The sequence below is a fragment of the Bos taurus genome, chromosome 8, assembly GCF_002263795.3.
Source record: "Bos taurus isolate L1 Dominette 01449 registration number 42190680 breed Hereford chromosome 8, ARS-UCD2.0, whole genome shotgun sequence".
Taxonomy (NCBI): domain Eukaryota; kingdom Metazoa; phylum Chordata; class Mammalia; order Artiodactyla; family Bovidae; genus Bos; species Bos taurus.
In genome coordinates, this window is record NC_037335.1 from 51,193,072 (window position 1) to 51,211,659 (window position 18,588).

At 39.1% G+C, this 18,588-nt stretch overlaps 1 protein-coding gene across 2 annotated transcripts in view; it reads left to right on the forward strand.

The window, feature by feature from the left end:
- The window catches only part of OSTF1 (osteoclast stimulating factor 1), a 61,116-nt gene that overhangs the window by 39,171 nt on the left and 3,357 nt on the right, over positions 1 to 18,588 (forward strand). For both annotated transcript variants that reach the window (XM_005210040.5, NM_174409.2), the window contains 6 exon segments: positions 1,813 to 1,876; positions 3,705 to 3,758; positions 5,236 to 5,343; positions 6,243 to 6,292; positions 9,978 to 10,056; positions 13,218 to 13,316. In XM_005210040.5, coding sequence (XP_005210097.1) covers positions 1,813 to 1,876; positions 3,705 to 3,758; positions 5,236 to 5,343; positions 6,243 to 6,292; positions 9,978 to 10,056; positions 13,218 to 13,316 — 454 coding nt within the window.

Sequence of the window (18,588 nt, forward strand, 5' to 3'; positions counted from 1 at the left end):
AGCCCAGGACATCTTCCTATTAGAAAGCAAGGAAGCCAGCAAAGACTATGAGGGTCACACTGGAAAAACACTGGAACTAAATAGAAGAGGCTGCCACTAGTCAAAGATAGGACAATTTTAGCAATCAGTTAGGGCGACAATCCCAAGGATTGAAATACATCTACTCTGTTTAAATTCATGAGCTCCTAATGGTACTTAAAAACAAAACTAAACATCATTGGTCAACCTGAGAGAATGCTAGGGAACCAACTTTTTATTCTGGCAACTGTTAAGGAAAAGAATCAATATTTGTTCTGCCTTTTCTTTATGAACTTTATCTCCGGGTCACGTGAGAGTTGATGAGGAAAAGTTTGTCTTTAAAGTAATATTCTAGTTATTTAAGGGCTTTCCTGGTGGCTCAGCAGTAAAAAAATCCACCTGCAATGCAGGAGACACGGGTTCAATTCCTGGGTCGGGAAGATCCCCTGGAGGAGGAAATGGCAATCTCATGAACAGGAGAGCCTGCTGGGCTACAGTCCACGGGTTTCCGAAGAGTCAGACACAGCTTAGGCACTGAGCATGCAAGTGCATACTAGTTATTTAAATGAAGAAGGAATGATAGAATTAGAATGTCACCATTTGCAAGCCTTATGAAATAATGGATCCAGATGCTCATCATTGGTTACTAATGCTACAAATAGAGAGACCTAGACACTGAATGTCTCCTGATGGAAGAATCAATGCTACAGATGAAATAATCTTGCTGAAGTTGAATCTGAATCTAATTAAGCCTTTAGAACTAATCAACACTTTTTAAACAATACAAGGTGCAAAGGAGCACATTTTTTTTTATAACAAGGGATGCAACATGCAAAATCCAGACTATTTGAAACTCTTCAGAACAAACTATTTTCTTCAACAAGCATATTGTGAAGGAGTGAAAAAAAAAATAAGTGAAGGGGGAAAATATAGACTAAAAGAGACGTAAGAGACAAATCATCCAGTCATAGTGTTTGGCCTTATTATGAGACATATCAGAAAATTTGAATATTGTACATATTTGATGATATTAAGGAATTGTGGAAAAAACTCTAAGCTGTGATAATGGTATTATCATTATGTCTTTGAGAAAGTCCTTATCTTTTAGAGAATCATATTGAAATATTTACAGATAAAGAAGATGATGTCTAGAATTTATTTCAGAATAATCTGAAGGGGAGGGGAGTTGTAAGTGAGGTAATACATTAAACAGTATTGGCTATGAGTAAATAATTCATGCAGTTAAGAAATGGCTATGTGTAGGTTCCGTACAGGTTTGCATTTTTTTTATGATTAAAAAGTTACCAAAAAAACCAAAAGTGAAATAAAGAGATCTTTAGAAAATCAAATATATGTATATCTTGAGACTAAGAAATTAGACTTTGGGCAAAAAAAATCCTATAGATAGTCTGAACTAAACATAATTGTTTTACTTCTCTTTCATATTATCTTTGTGTGATTTGTTTGAACATTGGAACTCTTCGATTGAAGTGTATTTGATTTGTTACAGGCAGATGTGTGTATATTTGTAATTTAATGATAAAGGGAATGGATAACCATAAGTAAGGAAACAAGAAGCTTGATCAATGTGACCAGGGCCGATGGAATTACTGTTCAAAGCAGTAACTCCACATTTGAATTGGAAGCGTGTATTTTATCTAAAAGAAGACAAAAATATCTCTTGCTCTAGCCTTTGAAAAGGCTAAAATGAGGCCAGCATGAGCCACATGGTTTTAATAGTGATTGAATGTAAACTGGATTTGGTGCCACTTAATTTAACTCTTCTTTCACCAGAGTGATACCAATTGGTGGAAAGGTACCTGCAAAGGCAGGACTGGACTGATCCCAAGCAACTATGGTAAGATGGCTGCAGTGGCTTTCTTGGGCTATATTCTGTGCATTCTCGATTATCTGGTTCCTGAGACCTTTCTGCTTTCTCCTATGGCTGAGAAATTGATGGAGTCATTGCTAGTCTGAGACATTTTCTACTCTGAGCCTTCTCTTAATAGAGTGGTCATGGACCCTGGAGGTGCTTGAACTTGACTCTTTGGCTTAAGAAAATGCCCATTGTAACATTCTTGAAAGAACTTAAGGTTTCCAGGGAAATGCTTTTGGCTTTACTTTATTCAAGGTTAGAACATTTTTCTTTTTTTTTACTTTCTCTTTTGTTTTTTAGACTAGCCCTTTCTTTAGTAAGTTACTTTGCCTTGTTATGTTAATTAATGTCTGGGGCAGTGATGTTCATTAAATGAATAATAGCACAGTGAGACGTGAGCCCTTGCCATGAAGCCACTTCTAGTTGCAAGGAGGACAAAGCAGACTTTGATAGAAATCTGCAAAGTAAAAAGTGTACACAAATTGATAAACCAAGGGTCCTGGTTTTTAATTCTTCTTCTACTCCTAACAATGAGGGACCTTACTTAAGGGACTTATCTGGTGCCCGTGGGACCATTTCTCCATCTGTATCATGAGAAGTTTGATTCAAATCACTTCCAAGGTTCCTTTGGACATTTTAATTAGATATATCCTTGGACCAATAGTGCTTGCATCAGGCACTAGTTCCAAACACTGTAAGGTGACTTACGAAATTTCTAGGAAGCACTTCACAGTTCCTAGGGGAGGAGAGGGGAAAGGAGGAGAGGGGAAGGTTGCAAAGGAGAGGAGGGGAGGGGAGGAGACAGAGGAAAGGAGTGGAGGGGAGCAAAGGGGAGGGAGAAGGGAAATGAGTAAGGCTAAGCCCTTCACACAGGGGCCTCACTTACCTGGTCTAAGGGCCATATCATTCTGGATTTTAAAAGGCTTTAAACATTTCTACACTCCTCTTTGAAATCCCAAATAAACAACTTCTGTGCACTCCCTTCCCAGCTGCTCAGAGACACCGAGGGTGCAATATGTTCCTCAGTTGCTAGATCCCTGGTAGCCAAGGGAGTGTCCAGTTACAGCCCTCTGGTGGGAGGGGTGCATCTGAAGTCTCATTTGAGCAACAGTCTTCATGTGGTCACTCCTGCTGATTCTGTGACAGCAGTGAACACACCTTTCTTAGAGGCAGGTAGGCGTGCTGATTGTGCTGATTGCCCTTTCTGAATACAGAAAGCAAAATATTCCTGCTTTGCCCCACCCCTCTTATGCATGCATACAAGGGAAACAATTATTTTCAGCCATCTTCAAAGCAGGGTGTTTTTAAAGAATGTAAAAATGAATCTCGAATGCTTTTGCAGTTTCCTGACTAAATTTCTTGTTGAAATATTTGAGCAAGCTAGTATGCAGGCCTTGGATCTGTGTGTTTTTATTTATTGTTGTTCAGTTGTCCAGTAGTGTCCAACTACTGCGACCCCATGGACTGCAGCCCACCAGGCCTCCCTGTCCCTCACCATCTCCCGGAGTTTGCCCAAGTTCATGTCCGTTGTTTTTATTTATACTTCGAATTAATTACTGCACTTATTTCTGTTTATACTCCCAGTTAATTGTGTTATTGTCTTAACTTGGTTTCTTTTGACACATTTAGCTTCTTTCAAAGCATAAAACATCACTTTGATTTTCTGCCATTTTTAAAATCCACAGTAAGTCAGGGTAGCTGTATGGTGGAAAGATCCTGGCATTTCTGAAGCTTGGGTACTAAGCTGGTTTCACGGAATCCTTTGAGTGGCCTTCTCAGCATTGATTTGCACTTTTTCTTTTCAATCTAGTGGCCGAGCAGGCAGAATCCATTGACAACCCATTGCATGAAGCTGCAAAAAGAGGTAGGTATGATTCTTTTTGATTGAGATAAACAGTACTGTTAAACACACAGATAATAATTATATAGTTTGATGACTTTTGACAAATGTATACACCCGTGTAACCAACACCCAGGTCAAGATCCAGAACATTTGCATTATCCCAGAAAGTTCCTTTCCTAGTTAAATCCTTGCCTCCCACAAAGACAGGCTCCATTCTGCCTTCTTTCACTTTACAGAAATGTGTGATTTTAATTTTTAAAATGTCAACAAATACTTTTGAGCCCCTTACCTGCCTTGTGCTTAGTGGCAAGTGGAAAGGCATGGTCTGTGACTTTCAGAGCTTAGAATCTAGCAGGCAGAGATGTGTGTAGCACATCTTTACAAGACGTGATAAGGACCGTTGTTGAAGTGTGGGTCAGTTAAACAGGCTCTAGAGGCCAGAGTGAGTAACTGGCCTCATTCTGGGCAGAGGGTTGGGGCTTCTCAGGGGTCTAGGCTCTGGGAGAGTGTTGGTATAGGGCTGGTATGTATGGGAGGATGGACTTGGGGAGGAAGGGAGCCACCGGAGATGGGATTTGAATTGGGCTGGCCAAAAAGGGTTTGGATTTTTTCTGTAAGATGTTATAGAGTACATGGGACTTGATCCTATTGATCAGTGGTTCTCCACTGAAGGGTAATTCCTCTCTTCAGACTTTGGGCCATTTGGCAGTATCTCGAGGGATGCTGGCACCTTTTGGGTACAGGCTGGGGGTGTCACTCAACACCCTGCAGTGCACGGCACTGCTCCCATAACAGAGAATCCTCCAATGCCAAGTGTCAGTTTGGGCCACTGTTGAGAACCCTGCCCTAAGATAATGGGGGTTTTTGTCAGGCTACAGTAAGCTCCCATTTAATTTTAGATTTTCTTGAAATCTGAGTATATAAAAGGAAATTATTGGTTTAGGATTATGTGTAAATATAACTACTAAATCGACATTTTTAAATTTCTAGATATTTAAAAAAATTTTTTTTAAGTAAATATTTAGGGCATTTAGCCAGAGGATTTTAAATTAATAGCTATACTTTAACATAAAGAACAGCACTTAGAGTAGGTTATTTAGTTTTTATGTCCTTGTAGGAACTGAAAGTGTGTTTTAAATATGAATATGAGTAGTGTCTGCTTGTTCTTAGGTTTGATTGTTTTTTTTTCCTCCCCAAAGTTTTAGGAGTTCACAAAGGAAAAACAGTTTTTTCCACAGTGTAAAAATACCTTAAATAGACCCATTTTAGCAACTGTTCCCATTAACCTACCATTAAAAATTGATGTGAGTGCTTTCCATTAATAAACTGGAAGTCAAGATGCACCATAGAGAATGCATTACAAGGGCAGGTTTTAATTTCAGACTTGCTGACTAATCCTTTGCAAATACAAATTTAGGCAGGATGAAATTGATTTAAAAGCAAAACAAAAAAATGAGAATATTTTTCATGTGTTTTTATAATTATAAAACGTTTTCAGGCAACTTGAGCTGGTTGAGAGAGTGTCTGGACAACCGAGTGGGTGTTAACGGTCTGGACAAAGCTGGAAGCACTGCCCTCTACTGGGCTTGTCACGGGGGTCACAGAGGTATTGCGTTTTGTTTGTTACCGTGAATGTCTTTGCCACTGAAAATGTGCTTCATCCAGGGGAGCCAGCGTTACAGAAATGAAAAAGAAAACTTGCTTATTCTTTTTAAATTCTTCCGAACATCAGCCTTTTAAAAGCCCAGTTCCTGAAAGTTCTGTAAAACTGTAGGTGGAATGTGACTGGTCAGCCTCACTGTGGGCACCTTTCCACTTAAAAGAGTGAAAGCTTCCTTTCCTCTCTCAGGCTTGGAAGAGCAACAGGAAAACAACAGTAATAGAAAAACACACCCCACTGTCTAACCTCACTGAAACAAGGGCCACAATTGACTCCTCTGGCTTAGTTTATCCCCCAAAGCTTTTACGATTTACATTCTAAGTTTAAGGTTTAGGAGAAAGACAGCATTTGCTTGAGTTGGTGATTCAGTTGATAACTTTCTCTCTTACAGTAAATAATAATGACAGATGGAATTTCTGGATGTATTTCAGCCTGGTGGAGAATCTACCGCAACCTACTCTCTTGCTCCCTCTCCCTACAACACACAGAAAATAATCCCAATAGTATTGGGAAACAAAGAATCCAAAAAGTTAAATAGCATGGCCAAAGGAAAATTTAAGCACAAATTAGTGATATGAATTTTAGGTACCCCAGCAAGTGTAAAAATATTCCTATCACAGATGTCATGTGACAATGCAAAAGCCAAAATATTTGAAAAAAATTATCCCTAAATAATTCTGTTTTTTAGAGTCTTAAGTCTTCTATTTACATAAAGGTTGAAAAATTTGTGATAAGGAGTTTTTTGAAGATTCTTCTAAAAAGAATCCTTTTAAAATTATTATACAGAGTCTTATCAGGCTTTTATTCCCATTCTTTAAAAAAGATTGTTTCTATTTGAATTTCAGATATAGTGGAAATGCTGTTTACTCAACCAAACATTGAACTGAACCAACAGGTGAGTTTGCTTACATAGAAATCGTTTAACCCGCTTGCCTTGCTCTCATAGTACAGCTTATAGGTGTGTAAAATCCTGTCGACGTCTTGAAACTCAATTTTTCCCATTTATTATCTTTCATAAAACTTTTAATCTAAATACTTCAAGCACATAGTTAAAAATTATTTTTGCATTAAAGTGCAAACTGTATAAAGCTCAGAATGCCTGCCACACTTCTCCTAGTATATCACTTTAAGCTTTTGGTGCTTTCCTCTTAATCTTCACATTACTGAGAAATATGTTTGTGGAGCTGTCTCACAATTCACCATCTTCATAAGTGTTTTGGGATCCTATCTGGTAGGTAGAGCGATCCATACTTGTCAACAGCCTGTCATCTTCCACCACCCAACTTCCAATCTCTCCTCCTTTGGTTCTCCTAATATATCATAATTTTTGGTTATATTACTATATGATGCTCATGGTATTGTGGCTGTTTCAATATTGTTCGCTGTTTATATAATTTCTTTTGTTTCTGTATTTATAGCCTTTTATTTAGTACTTTTTTTTTGTATCCAACAAAGACCTCTACACTGTTTTGTACTCTTTTGATATACTTTTCTAAAATGTATATGATAGTTGCTTTCTTGTTTTTCTTTCTGGAATCATACTGAAGGCCTCCATCTTCATCCTCTGATTGGAGCAACTTGATCTCTACTACTCTTTGATGTCTTCCTGGGAAACCCTTCACTGCCCTCCTGTGTTGTGTCCTCACTTTTCTAAACCCTGTGTCTTCCATTAGTTAAAGAACACCTTCAATAGCTTCCTGAGAAAGGGGAGCTTGGGCTTGATTATTTGGCTGATAGAATTCTGGGTTGAATCACTTGTATTTTTGAGCATGAACAGTAATAATTCAGCACTCTTTTTCGACCACCGACTGCCTCACTGTTTGGCCTGAGCACACCTACCAACTCCACCGTGGTGACGACAGAATGGCACAGGTTGCTTCTGGAAAGCAACATTTTTTTGTAAAGCAACATTCTTCTGTAAAGCAATATTCTTCTGGAAAGCAACATTCTTCACCTGTTAGGTGGCTTTTTGGATATGCATGCCCTTAGTGGCCTGGGCAGTTTCATGAGTGTTCTGAAAGTGAACATGAGGATTTGAACCTCTTGATTTGCATGATTTCTGGGTTTTTCCAGGTTTTTCCGGGGTTTTCTGGGTCAGGTGAATAGCGAACCATTTTTAGAGGTCACTGCAGGCCGCTTACCAGTAAAGCAATTATATACATATTTAAAAACATTTCCTGCTATTCACTGTACTGTATCTTTTCCCTCTGAGATCTGTTAGTTTGGTTTTGATCTTTCTTCAAATCAGTTCAGTTCAATTGCTCAGTCATGTCCGACTCTTTGCAACCCCATGAATCACAGCACGCTAGGCCTCCCTGTCCATCACCAACTCCTGGAGTTCACTCAGACTCACGTCCATCGAGTCAGTGATGCCATCCAGCCATCTCATCCTCTATCATCCCCTTCTCCTCCTGCCCCCAATCCCTCCCAGCATCACGGTCTTTTCCAGTGAGTCAACTCTTCGCATGAGGTGGCCAAAGTACTGGAGTTTCAGCTTTAGCATCATTCCTTCCAAAGAAATCCCTGGGCTGATCTCCTTCAGAATGGACTAGTTAGATCTCCTTGCAGCCCAAGGGACTCTCAAGAGTCTTCTCCAACACCACAGTTCAAAAGCATCAATTCTTCGGCACTCAGTTTTCTTCACAGTCCAACTCTCACATCCATACATGACCACAGGAAAAACCATAGCCTTGACTAGATGGACCTTTGTTGGCAAAGTAATGTCTCTGCTTTTCAATATACTATCTAGGTTGGCCATAACTTTCGTTCCAAGGAGTAAGTGTCTTTTAATTTCATGGCTGCAGTCACCATCTTCAGTGATTTTGGAGCCCAAAAAATAAAGTCTGACACTGTTTCCACTGTTTCCCCATCTATTTCCCATGAAGTGGTGGGACCAGATGCCATGATCTTCGTTTTCTGAATGTTGAACTTTAAGCCAGCTTTTTCACTCTCCACTTTCACTTTCATCAAGAGGCTTTTGAGTTCCTCTTCACTTTCTGCCATAAGGGTGGTATCATCTGCATATCTGAGGTTATTGATATTTCTCCTGGCAATCTTGATTCCAACTTCTGCTTCTTCCAGCCCAGTGTTTCTCATGATGTACTCTGCATAAAAATTAAATAAGCAGGGTCACAGTATACAGCCTTGACGTACTCCTTTTCCTATTTGGAACCTGTCTGTTGTTCCATGTCCAGTTCTAACTGTTGCTTCCTGACCTGCATATAGGTTTCTCAAGAGGCAGGTCAGGTGGTCTGGTATTCCCATCTCTTTCAGAATTTTCCACAGTTTGTTGTGATCCACAGAGTCAAAGGCTTTGGCATAGTCAATAAAGCAGAAATAGATGTTTTTCTGGAACTCTCTTGCTTTTTCCATGATCCAGCGGATGTTGGCAATTTGGTCTCTGGTTCCTCTGCCTTTTCTAAAACCAGCTTGAATGAACATCGGGAAATTCATGGTTCACGTATTGCTGAAGCCTGGCTTGGAGAATTTTGAGCATTACTTTACTAGCGTGTGAGATGAGTGCAATTGTGCGGTAGTTTGAGCATTCTTTGGCATTGCCTTTCTTTGGGATTGGAATGAAAACTGACCTTTTCCAATCCACAGTGCCTCAAATACATACTGCCTTTGTTCATTCATGTTTGAGTGTGTCTAGAAGCTCTGTGTGCTTGTGGGGCTTACTGACTGGTAGGTTTCTCTGTAGGGTGAGATGGTGAGGTCCTCAATGTTTTTCTGGCTTATATCCAGATGCCAGTTAAAATAGTCACTTCTTCCTCTCTGTTGGGGCTGTTCAGCTCTATCAGAGCAGCATTCTCCAGCCTCCTTCTTGGGGTAGATGCTAGACTATACACACTGGGGCTGTGTTTGTGTGTGTGTGTGTGTGTGTACACTGGGGCAGTGGGGTGTGTGTATGTGTGTGTATATATGTGTATGTACAAGCTGGGGCAGTGGGGTGAGGGTATGGGGGTTAGGGAAAGGCAGCTAGGAGAGGGGTCTTACTGCTCAGTGTGTAGGTTTTTCAGCTAGCCCCCTGCTTTTAATTCCTGGCCTCATTACCACCTTCTCTTATGCCTCCAAGTTCCATAACCTTGGAAACTGTCTGGGTAATTTCAAAGTATGATAATTCTACCATCTGTACTGGGTCATCTGGCAGCCAGGAGAGAGAAAGGTGATCTGGGGTTTGGGGGTTCTAATTACTCAGTAGAAACACTTTCACCCAGTACTCTTGGTTTCACTCCATGCCTCCTTCCTGCTCCAGAGTCTCCAGTGTCTCCAATTCCTCATTCATGCTAATTTCTACAGGGACAGATCTGCTTGCTTCCTCCTAGTATCTCCGTCTGTGAGCATCTGCATTTCCACATGTGCTCTGCCAAGTCAGTTGCTCCTCCGCCATTGCATTCCCTCTCCTCATATGACTCATCGCTCATCTCTTGAGTCTCTTTTCCCTCTTTGGAATTTTATATGGTTTTTTCACTTTATTCTCATTTTAGATTTACTTAGGCTAGAGTAAACCTAAATTTGTGTATATTTTCAATCCTCACTCTCTTTTTAAAAAATGCTACTCTCTCTTGTTATCACCATAGAACAAGCTGGGAGACACAGCTTTGCATGCTGCTGCCTGGAAGGGTTATGCAGATATTGTACAGTTGCTTCTGGAAAAAGGTAAAGTGTTTAGTTTTTCTGGTTTTGCATCACTCTGAAAATCAAACTCCATCCAATTACACCATTTAAAAATAGCAGGGAAAATAATGGGCTTCTTATTTTATAACCGGGATTTTGATCTCTGTCTGCATCATGGTGTTTTTCTGATAAGATAAAATTATTGAGGTGGTTTCTGTTTTTCATTTTAAATTAAAAGTTTGGTAAGCTTTAGCATTATATATGTTACTTTTAGTAAGAATTTATTTTTCTGCAGGATTTAATCCTACATTTCTTCAGGATTAAAGGGACCTAGATGGAAGGTATGTGTGTGTGTTTGCATACATGTGTGTGCACACATACAGAGGAGATCTCTCTAAGAAAGCTGTGTGGGTAAAGTTGCTGAGGCCCCGGGTTCTCACAGGCAAGTCTTGATTAGATAAGAAAGGATGCTGTGGCACAGTGTCCTGCTTTGAGCTGAGCAGGTGCTCAGTGTACAGCAAATGAGAAGATGCCTTGATTCCACATTTTTACACAAGTCAGAAGGAACACTGAAATAATGGACTCAACCATCTATTCATCTGTCTGTCCCACAAGCTTTAGTTAACCCTTATAGGGGGCCAGGGATATCACCACACACTGCACCCTGGTCTAAGGCTATAATATAGGATACTTGAGTTCCCAGCCTGCATGTCATGTGGAGGTACTGTCATTAGGGATCCTTGGAGCAATGTTGTGAGTTTTCGATTTAAAGTTTGTTGATGATGTGAACTCTAGGAATAAGAGATCAGACACCTTGATGACCTCTATAGTACCCCTCACAAGTATACCAAGAGCTGTGTTGTCTGCTATGGCAGTCACTAACCACACAGGTTGCTGAGCACTTGAGATGAGGCCAGTCTGAATTGAGATGTGCTAGAAGTGGAAAATGAACATCAGGTTTTGAAAACCTAGTGGGGAAAAAAAAGTGATGTATCAATAATTTTTATATTGATTACATGATGAAGTGATAACATTTTGGATATACTGGGTTAAGTAAAATATATTGTTTAAATGAGTTTTACATGTTGAAAATGCAGCCACTAGAAAAGTTTAAATTACATCTATGGCTCACATAATTTTCTGTTGGGCAGTACTGGTTGAAATGGTTTTCTTTTCTGGCATCCTGTCTCTGAACATTTCCTGTCCTGACAGAAATTATGTGTGTGAGTTCTCAAGTGTAAAATAAGATATGATTAATCACAGAACTGTGAACCCACAGAATGTTTGACCTGTAGCACAGCGAGAGAATGAGGTTTTGTATATAACCCCAGCTGTGGATAGATCTCAGGCTCTTGACGAGAGATTCTTCACACACAATCACCATATTCCTAATTAAATGTGCTTTCTCTCTCTTTTTCTCTTGGCTTTTTTTCCTTTTTTTTTTTTCTTTTCTTGGTGATATTTTTGTGCCTTTGAGTTTTAGGACATTTATTTTTTGTTTACCAAAGAGGATGTGTTTGTAGAGAAAATGGCACTCTCAAACACTGTGGCAGAAAGTGTAAATTGGTAAGCCTTCTTGGAAGACAATCTGACAATAGCTAACAGAATGAAGACATACATATCCTTATATTTCAACGCTACTTCTAGAAAAACATCCTTCAGAAATACATAAAAGATGTGTTTCAAGGAGGTTCATGACAGTATTATTGTGATAATGAATATTAAGAGTCTAAGTGCCTCTCAGAGAGGGGTGGTTAAATAAATCTTGGAACATCCACAAAATGGATTAATTATCAATGTTTAAATAGATTGAGTTATAAGTTCGTGTACTACTAAGGAACAAATAGCATGATATATTGTTAAGTTAAAAAAACCAAAACTAGTATGGCAGAAGCCAACACAATATTGTGAAGCAATATTCTCAAGTCAAAAAAATATCAAAACTATTGGTTATGAGTGAGGAGAGGGAAGGGGGAAGGATAAAATAGAGCTAGGGGATTAAAAGGCACAAAGTACTGTGTATAATAATAACTATAAATGGAATATAATCTTTAAAATTTGTGAATCACTGTTGTACAACTGAAACATATAGTATTATACATCAACCACACATCAGTTTTTTTAAAAAAGGAAAATACCACTGGCAAAAAAAAAAAAAAAAAACCACATCAAATTAGACCAATACCTGTAGTATGATTTTGTATATGTGTGCACAAGTGTCTGTGAATGCACTCTTGCATGTAAGGGAGATGGGAGCTGATGCCCACTTGTTGGGAATGGTCACCTATGTGGAAGATAGAAGATGGGGAAGGAAGGGGTTAGTTGAGAGCTGAAATGATACATAAGCTTTTGTTTAGCATATATCTATATTTTCAAATCTTTGACAATGAGAATATATTTATGAATTCTGATGTAATTTGTAATAAAGATGGGGAAAAGGTGAGTGGAAGATGGGCTATGCAAACAATAGATTGCCTCCAGATTTCAAGGTTTACTAATTCTGCTAATAATGTTTGAAAGTATACTTAAGATAAATATTAATCTCCTCAAGCTCAACTCACATCGTCTTTTCTAAAGACCTTCTTGAACGAAAGAGGCAAAGGGTGTATAGCAAGGCACGTTGACTCTAACTGAGCTAGTGTTGTACATGGAGACAGTAAACTTCTCAGGGAAAGTTTCACACGCAGGGACTTGAAAGGAAAGGCTGTATTTCAATTGTATATAATTATTACAGGTGCAGCAGTAAGCTCCCTGATTAAAGATGCCAAATATGCTGTTGCTGTTTTGTGAAAGTTTTACTGAAAGAGCTTACTTTAGGGTCAGATGATTCTGTCCTTAGTTTTGCCAAAAGCGATGTTTTGATGGAAAGAGGATTGGCTGCTCTATAACTAACATCATTACTGTTTGTTATGTAAGAAAGTTAAGAGAGTAAATCCTAAGAGTTCTCATTACAAGGAAAACATTTTTTAATATTCTTTTAATTTTGTATCTATATGGGATGATGGGTGTCCACTCAACTTGTGATAATCATTTCATGATGTTTCATTATGCTATGTACCATAAGCTTATAGTGTTGTGTGTCAATTATATCTCAGTATAACTTGAAGAAAAGAGAGGAAAAAGAAACTTAAAAAAGAAAAAAAAGATTGGCTGCTACTATAGAGTCTTCAAAACACCTAATTTCTTTTCTTGTGTTGGGGAAGGTGCTAGAACAGACTTAAGAAACAATGAGAAGAAGCTGGCCCTGGACATGGCTACTAATGCTGCCTGTGCATCTCTCCTGAAAAAGAAGCAGGGAACAGGTACTTGATTTTAATCCTTTTCCCTCATAAGGCCGTCACGACTTAAGATTTATCAATTCAATATTGGGGAAAGTTTTTTCTTGCTGAATTCTACAGGTGATTCTAGAGTTAGATTTTATATCCTTGGTCTGAATCAGAACCTCCAACATGGACAAATATATCTATAAAAATAAATTTGTAGAGACATTGATCTTTTGCTGTGATTAGTATGTTTCTTTTATTCCTTGCAATCAAGTTCTAATTACCTTGCTTTCTATTATATTATATATATAAAGAGAGATTTCTATTTCTTTTTATCAAAGAACCATTGTTTCCATACTTTTATTTTAGATTATATATATATTTTTAGATTTTTAATTGAAGGATAATTGCTTTACAGAATTTGTGGTTTTCTGTCATACATCAACAAGAATCAGCCATAGGTATACCCTTGTCCCCTTCCTCCCAGACCTCTCTCCCATCTCTCTCCCCACCCCACCCTTCAGCCTGTCGCAGAGTACCTGTTTGAGTTCCCTGAGTCATACAGCAAATTCCCATTGGCTATCTGTTTTACACATGATATTGTAAATTTCTGTTACTCTCTTCATACATCTCCCCTTGTCCCTCCTCCCCTCCCACCTTGTCCATAGGTCTGTTCTCGGTGTCTGTTTCTCCATTGCTGCCCTGAAACTAAAGCCATCAGTGCCATCTCTTCAGATTTCATATATATGTGTCAGTATATGATATTTATATTTCTATTTCTGACTCATTTCACTCTGTGTAATGGGCTCTAGTTTCGTCCACCTCATTAGAACAGATTCAAATGCATTCCTTTTTATGGCTAAGTAGTATTCCATTGTATATATGTACCACACCTTCTTTATCCATTTATCTGTTCCATGTGCTGGCTATTGTAAATAGTGCTGCAGTGAACATTGGGGTACTCGTGTCTTTTTCAGTTTTCATTTCTTCAGGGTATATGTCTAGGAGTGGGATTATTGTGTCATATGGTGGTTTTATTCTTCACTTTTTAAGGAGTCTCCATACTGTATTCCATAGTGGCTATATCAGTTTACAATCCAGAAATGCAAGTGTTCCCTTTTCTCCACACCCTCTCCAGCATTTATTGTTTGCAGACTTTTTGATGATGGCCATTCTGACTGGTGTGAGGTGGTATCTCATTGTAGTTTTGATTTGCATTTCTCTAATAACAAGTGATGTTGAGCATCTTTTCATGTGCATAGCCATCTGTAAATCTTCTTTGGAGAAATGTCTCTTCAGGTCCCTTTCCCTCTTTTTGATTGGGTTCTTTTCTTTTTTGGTATTGAGTTGTATAAACTGCTTATATATTTTGGAAATTAATTCTTTATCAATTGTTTCCCTTGCTATTATTTTCTCTCATTCTGAGGATTGTCTTTTCACCTTGTTTGTAGTTTCCTTTGCTGTGCAAAAGCATTTAAGCTTAATTAGATCCCACTTGTTTATTTTTGTTTTTTAATTTCCATTATCTAGGAGATGGGTCATAGAAGATCTTGCTTTGATTTATGTCATTGAGTGTTCTGCCTGTGTTCTCCTCTAAGAGTTTAATAGTTTCTGGTCTTACATTTAGGTCTTTAATCCATTTTGAGTTTATCTTTGTGTATAGCATTAGGTAGTGATCTAATTTCACTCTTTTGCATGTGGCTGTCCAGTTTTCCCAGTACCACTTATTGAGGAGGCTTTGTCCCATTGTATATTCTTGCCTCACCCCACTCCAATACTCTTGCCTGGAAAATCCCATGGATGGAGGAGCCTGGTAGGCTGCAGTCCATGGGGTCGCGAAGAGTCGGATATGACTGAGCAACTTCACTTTCACTTTTCACTTTCATGCATTGGAGAAGGAAATGGCAACCTACTCCAGTGTTCTTGCCCGGAGAATCCCAGAGACGGGGGAGCCTCGTGGGCTGCCGTCCATTGGGTCGCACAGAGTTGGACACGACTGAAGCGACTTAGTGGCAGCAGCAGCATATTCTTGCCTCCTTTGTTAAAAATAAGGTACCCATAGATACGTGGGTTAATCTCTGGGTTCTCTATCTTGTCCCATTGGTGGCCTAAGTATTGGAGTTTCAGCTTCAACATGAGTCCTTCCAATGAACACCCAGGACTGATCTCCTTTAGGATGGACTGGTTGTATCTCCTTGCAGTCCAAGGGACTCTCAAGAGTCTTCTCCAACACCACAGTTCAAAAGCATCAATTCTTCTGCACTCAGCTTTCTTTATAGTCCAACTCTCGCATCCATACATGACCACTGGAAAAACCATAGCCTAGACTAGATGGACCTTTGTTGACAAAGTAATGTCTCTCCTTTTTAATATGCTAGGTTGGTCTAGGTTGGTCATAACTTTCCTTCCAAGGAGTAAGGTTTTTTGAGTGGTTATTGCTAAATATTTTTTATTTATGTATTCAAGAGTTTTATGATTATAATTTTTGTTGTAAATGATGGTATCAATAAGCTGTGATCAAAATTATTCTAGACTTTGGAAACTTATCTGGTCACAGTTCTGTGGGTGGTTTTTAAAGATAGAGTGTATGCTCTCAAAGATAATATCTATTGATGTGGGAGAAGAGGTTTGAAAGGTTTACATGCACTTCTGAACAGTTTGGTGGTTTTGAAAGTGTGTTAAAGGAAAGAAAAGGTGTTAAACACATTTGTGCCATTCATGATACTATTCATAAACTGGCTGTTTATTTGACTTCTCAGTGTGTAGCCTATTGAATGTGCTCCTCCAGATTCATTCTGATATGGTGATTTTCCGAAAAGGAGTGCTGGGAGGAGTAGAAGGGTGTGCCTTGAACTTTTCTTCCCATCCATCTCTCCTTTGTCCCTCTTTCATTCTTCATTAGCCTCCTGGCCCATGAGAAACCCAGAGGGGTTTAAAAAAAGGATGCTTGGTTGGAGAGAACATTTGAATTCAGTCCCCCTGCATTGGGAGCATTGATTTTTAGCCACTGGACTACCAGGGAAGTCCCATGGATACATTTTTACTACTATTTTCTAGAAAGGAACTGTGCTTAGTCACTCAATTGTGTCTGACTCTTTGTGACCCCATGGAGTGCAGCCCACCAGGCTCCTCTGTCCATGGGGATTCTCCAGGCAAGAATACTAGAGTGGGTTGCCATGCCCTTCTCCAGGGAATCTTCCTAACTCAGGAATCAAACTGGGGTCTCCTGCACTGCAGGCGGTTTCTTTACCAGCTGATCTACCGGTGGTGAGGAGGTGGGGGCAGGGGCAAAAATGGAAGACTCACCTTTTGCATGCGTTCACATTGCTACTCATCATTCAGGACTTTTTTTTAGTATTGCTTTAGGGTCCAAAGTTTAGTTTGATCCCTGTTAGTGGAGAATCACCAAAACAACTTTTTAAGAAATTTCTATTATAGAGGGTAAGTGCATGTATTTTCATTTTATCCTTAGAATATTATCATTTTCAGAGTTCTCAAACTTGGGTCAATGAGATACTCATTTCTGTTTTAATCATTTGAATCAAATTCCAATTCATATTTGAATTCTTGGGAAACTTATTTCTCCTATCCCTTGATTTATGAGAAGAGTCAATATTATGCTGTCCCATAGTCCATTTCTAGCAGTAAAGTACAGTCAGTTGCCTGGTCTCCTGGCTTCACCAGTCAAAAAAAGCAAACATCCTGTCTCTCTTCTTGGCTTACCAGGGGCGCTTCCCAGAATCATCCTTCTTGTGTACATGTGTGCTAAGTTGCGTTAGTCATGTCTGAGTCTGTGCAACCCTTTGGACTATAGCCTGCCAGGCTCCTCTGTCCTTGGGATTCTCCAGGCAAGAATACTGGAGTGGGTTGCATGTCCTCCTCCAGGGGATCTTCCCACCCAGGGATCGAACCCACATCTCCAGTGTCTCCTGCATTGGCAGGCAGTTCTTTACCACTAGTGCCACCTGGGAAGCCCCATCATCTTCCTTACCTATCATCAAATTCTCATCATAGTTCTCCTCACAAATCCATTGCTCCTTTTGTTCCTTATTTCAGATGAGTGTTTATACCAGATTTTTATTTAACCTCAGTCCAGGTATAGTATAAACTACTAAGCAGTTAGGGATTTCTTAATTATTCAGTGCCATGAATGTTCACTGGCAGAGCAAGTTGTCCTTTAAAGGAATTACTCATGCATAGATTTATACAGGTTCTACTAACAAAGTAAGAAAGTTTTTACCAGCCGAGTGGTGCTCCCCAGCAACATTTTGACCGAGAAGCCATATTTGAAGCCGTGTGGGAGAAACCCTTTTATTTGAGGTAGATCTCCTACTCCCTGCTGCCTTGGTTGAGTCAGGAAGAAGGACTGTGACCTAGTTTCCTTTCTCTGCCTCTGACTTCCTATTGCTATATTAGTAGCTCCAAAGCATCCTGACTGAGGAGTACCAATCTCTTATGAGTTAAAGGTTATCAGTCTCATGCACATTGAGTGTGATTGTGATAGATAAGGAAAATATCACACCTGCTCAGACCCCAGAGAGCTACACCTAGAAGGCTCCAGATGAGCAGGAGGAAGCAGGTGACAAAACTTTTCTCTTTTTTCCCTTAGGTTTTTTTGTAGTCTTTGTAGAAAAGGGCTGGGAGGTGGAGGCCCTTTTTCTCTGTTTACTCCAAGTATCTTTAGTCTACCTCTCTAAATCTGTGCAATACTCAATTCAGTATTGAGGTATAATCTTGGGACTTGGCACACAGAACCAAGAAATGAATTTTCATATTTCAGTTTTCATATTACCTTTTTCTCTCCTTTTTTTCTTCTTTCATTCCCCCAGTCATCCAGTTAAAAATTTTTTAATTTGTATTTTGATCCTAGTTGGAATAAGAGCTTGAATTCTGGGTCATATAGCTAATTGCCACCATGAACTCTAAACTAGAAAAGGTATATTTTCATATTGTTGGCCACTTTTGAAAGTATCTCTTGAATTTCTTATAGGGACAAGGTAATTTACATGTTACACTAACATGAAGAGTAACTTTAGGATATAGGGGTAGGGTCAGGCCATGACTGAGGACTGAACCTTGAACCTTTAAGTTGTTCTTCCAGTTTTTAAAAGCTGGGGTATAATTTACACTAACTAAAATATGTAAATCCTAACTGAACATCTTGATGATTTTTTTTTTTTTTTACTGTGCTTTGCTTTTTTTTTTTTAATTCATTAACCTGGTTTAATTCACACTGAAATTTTGTTGTTCTTGTTGTTTTTTGGCTGCATCATGAGGCTTGTGGGGATCTTAGTTCCCCCATGAGGAATCA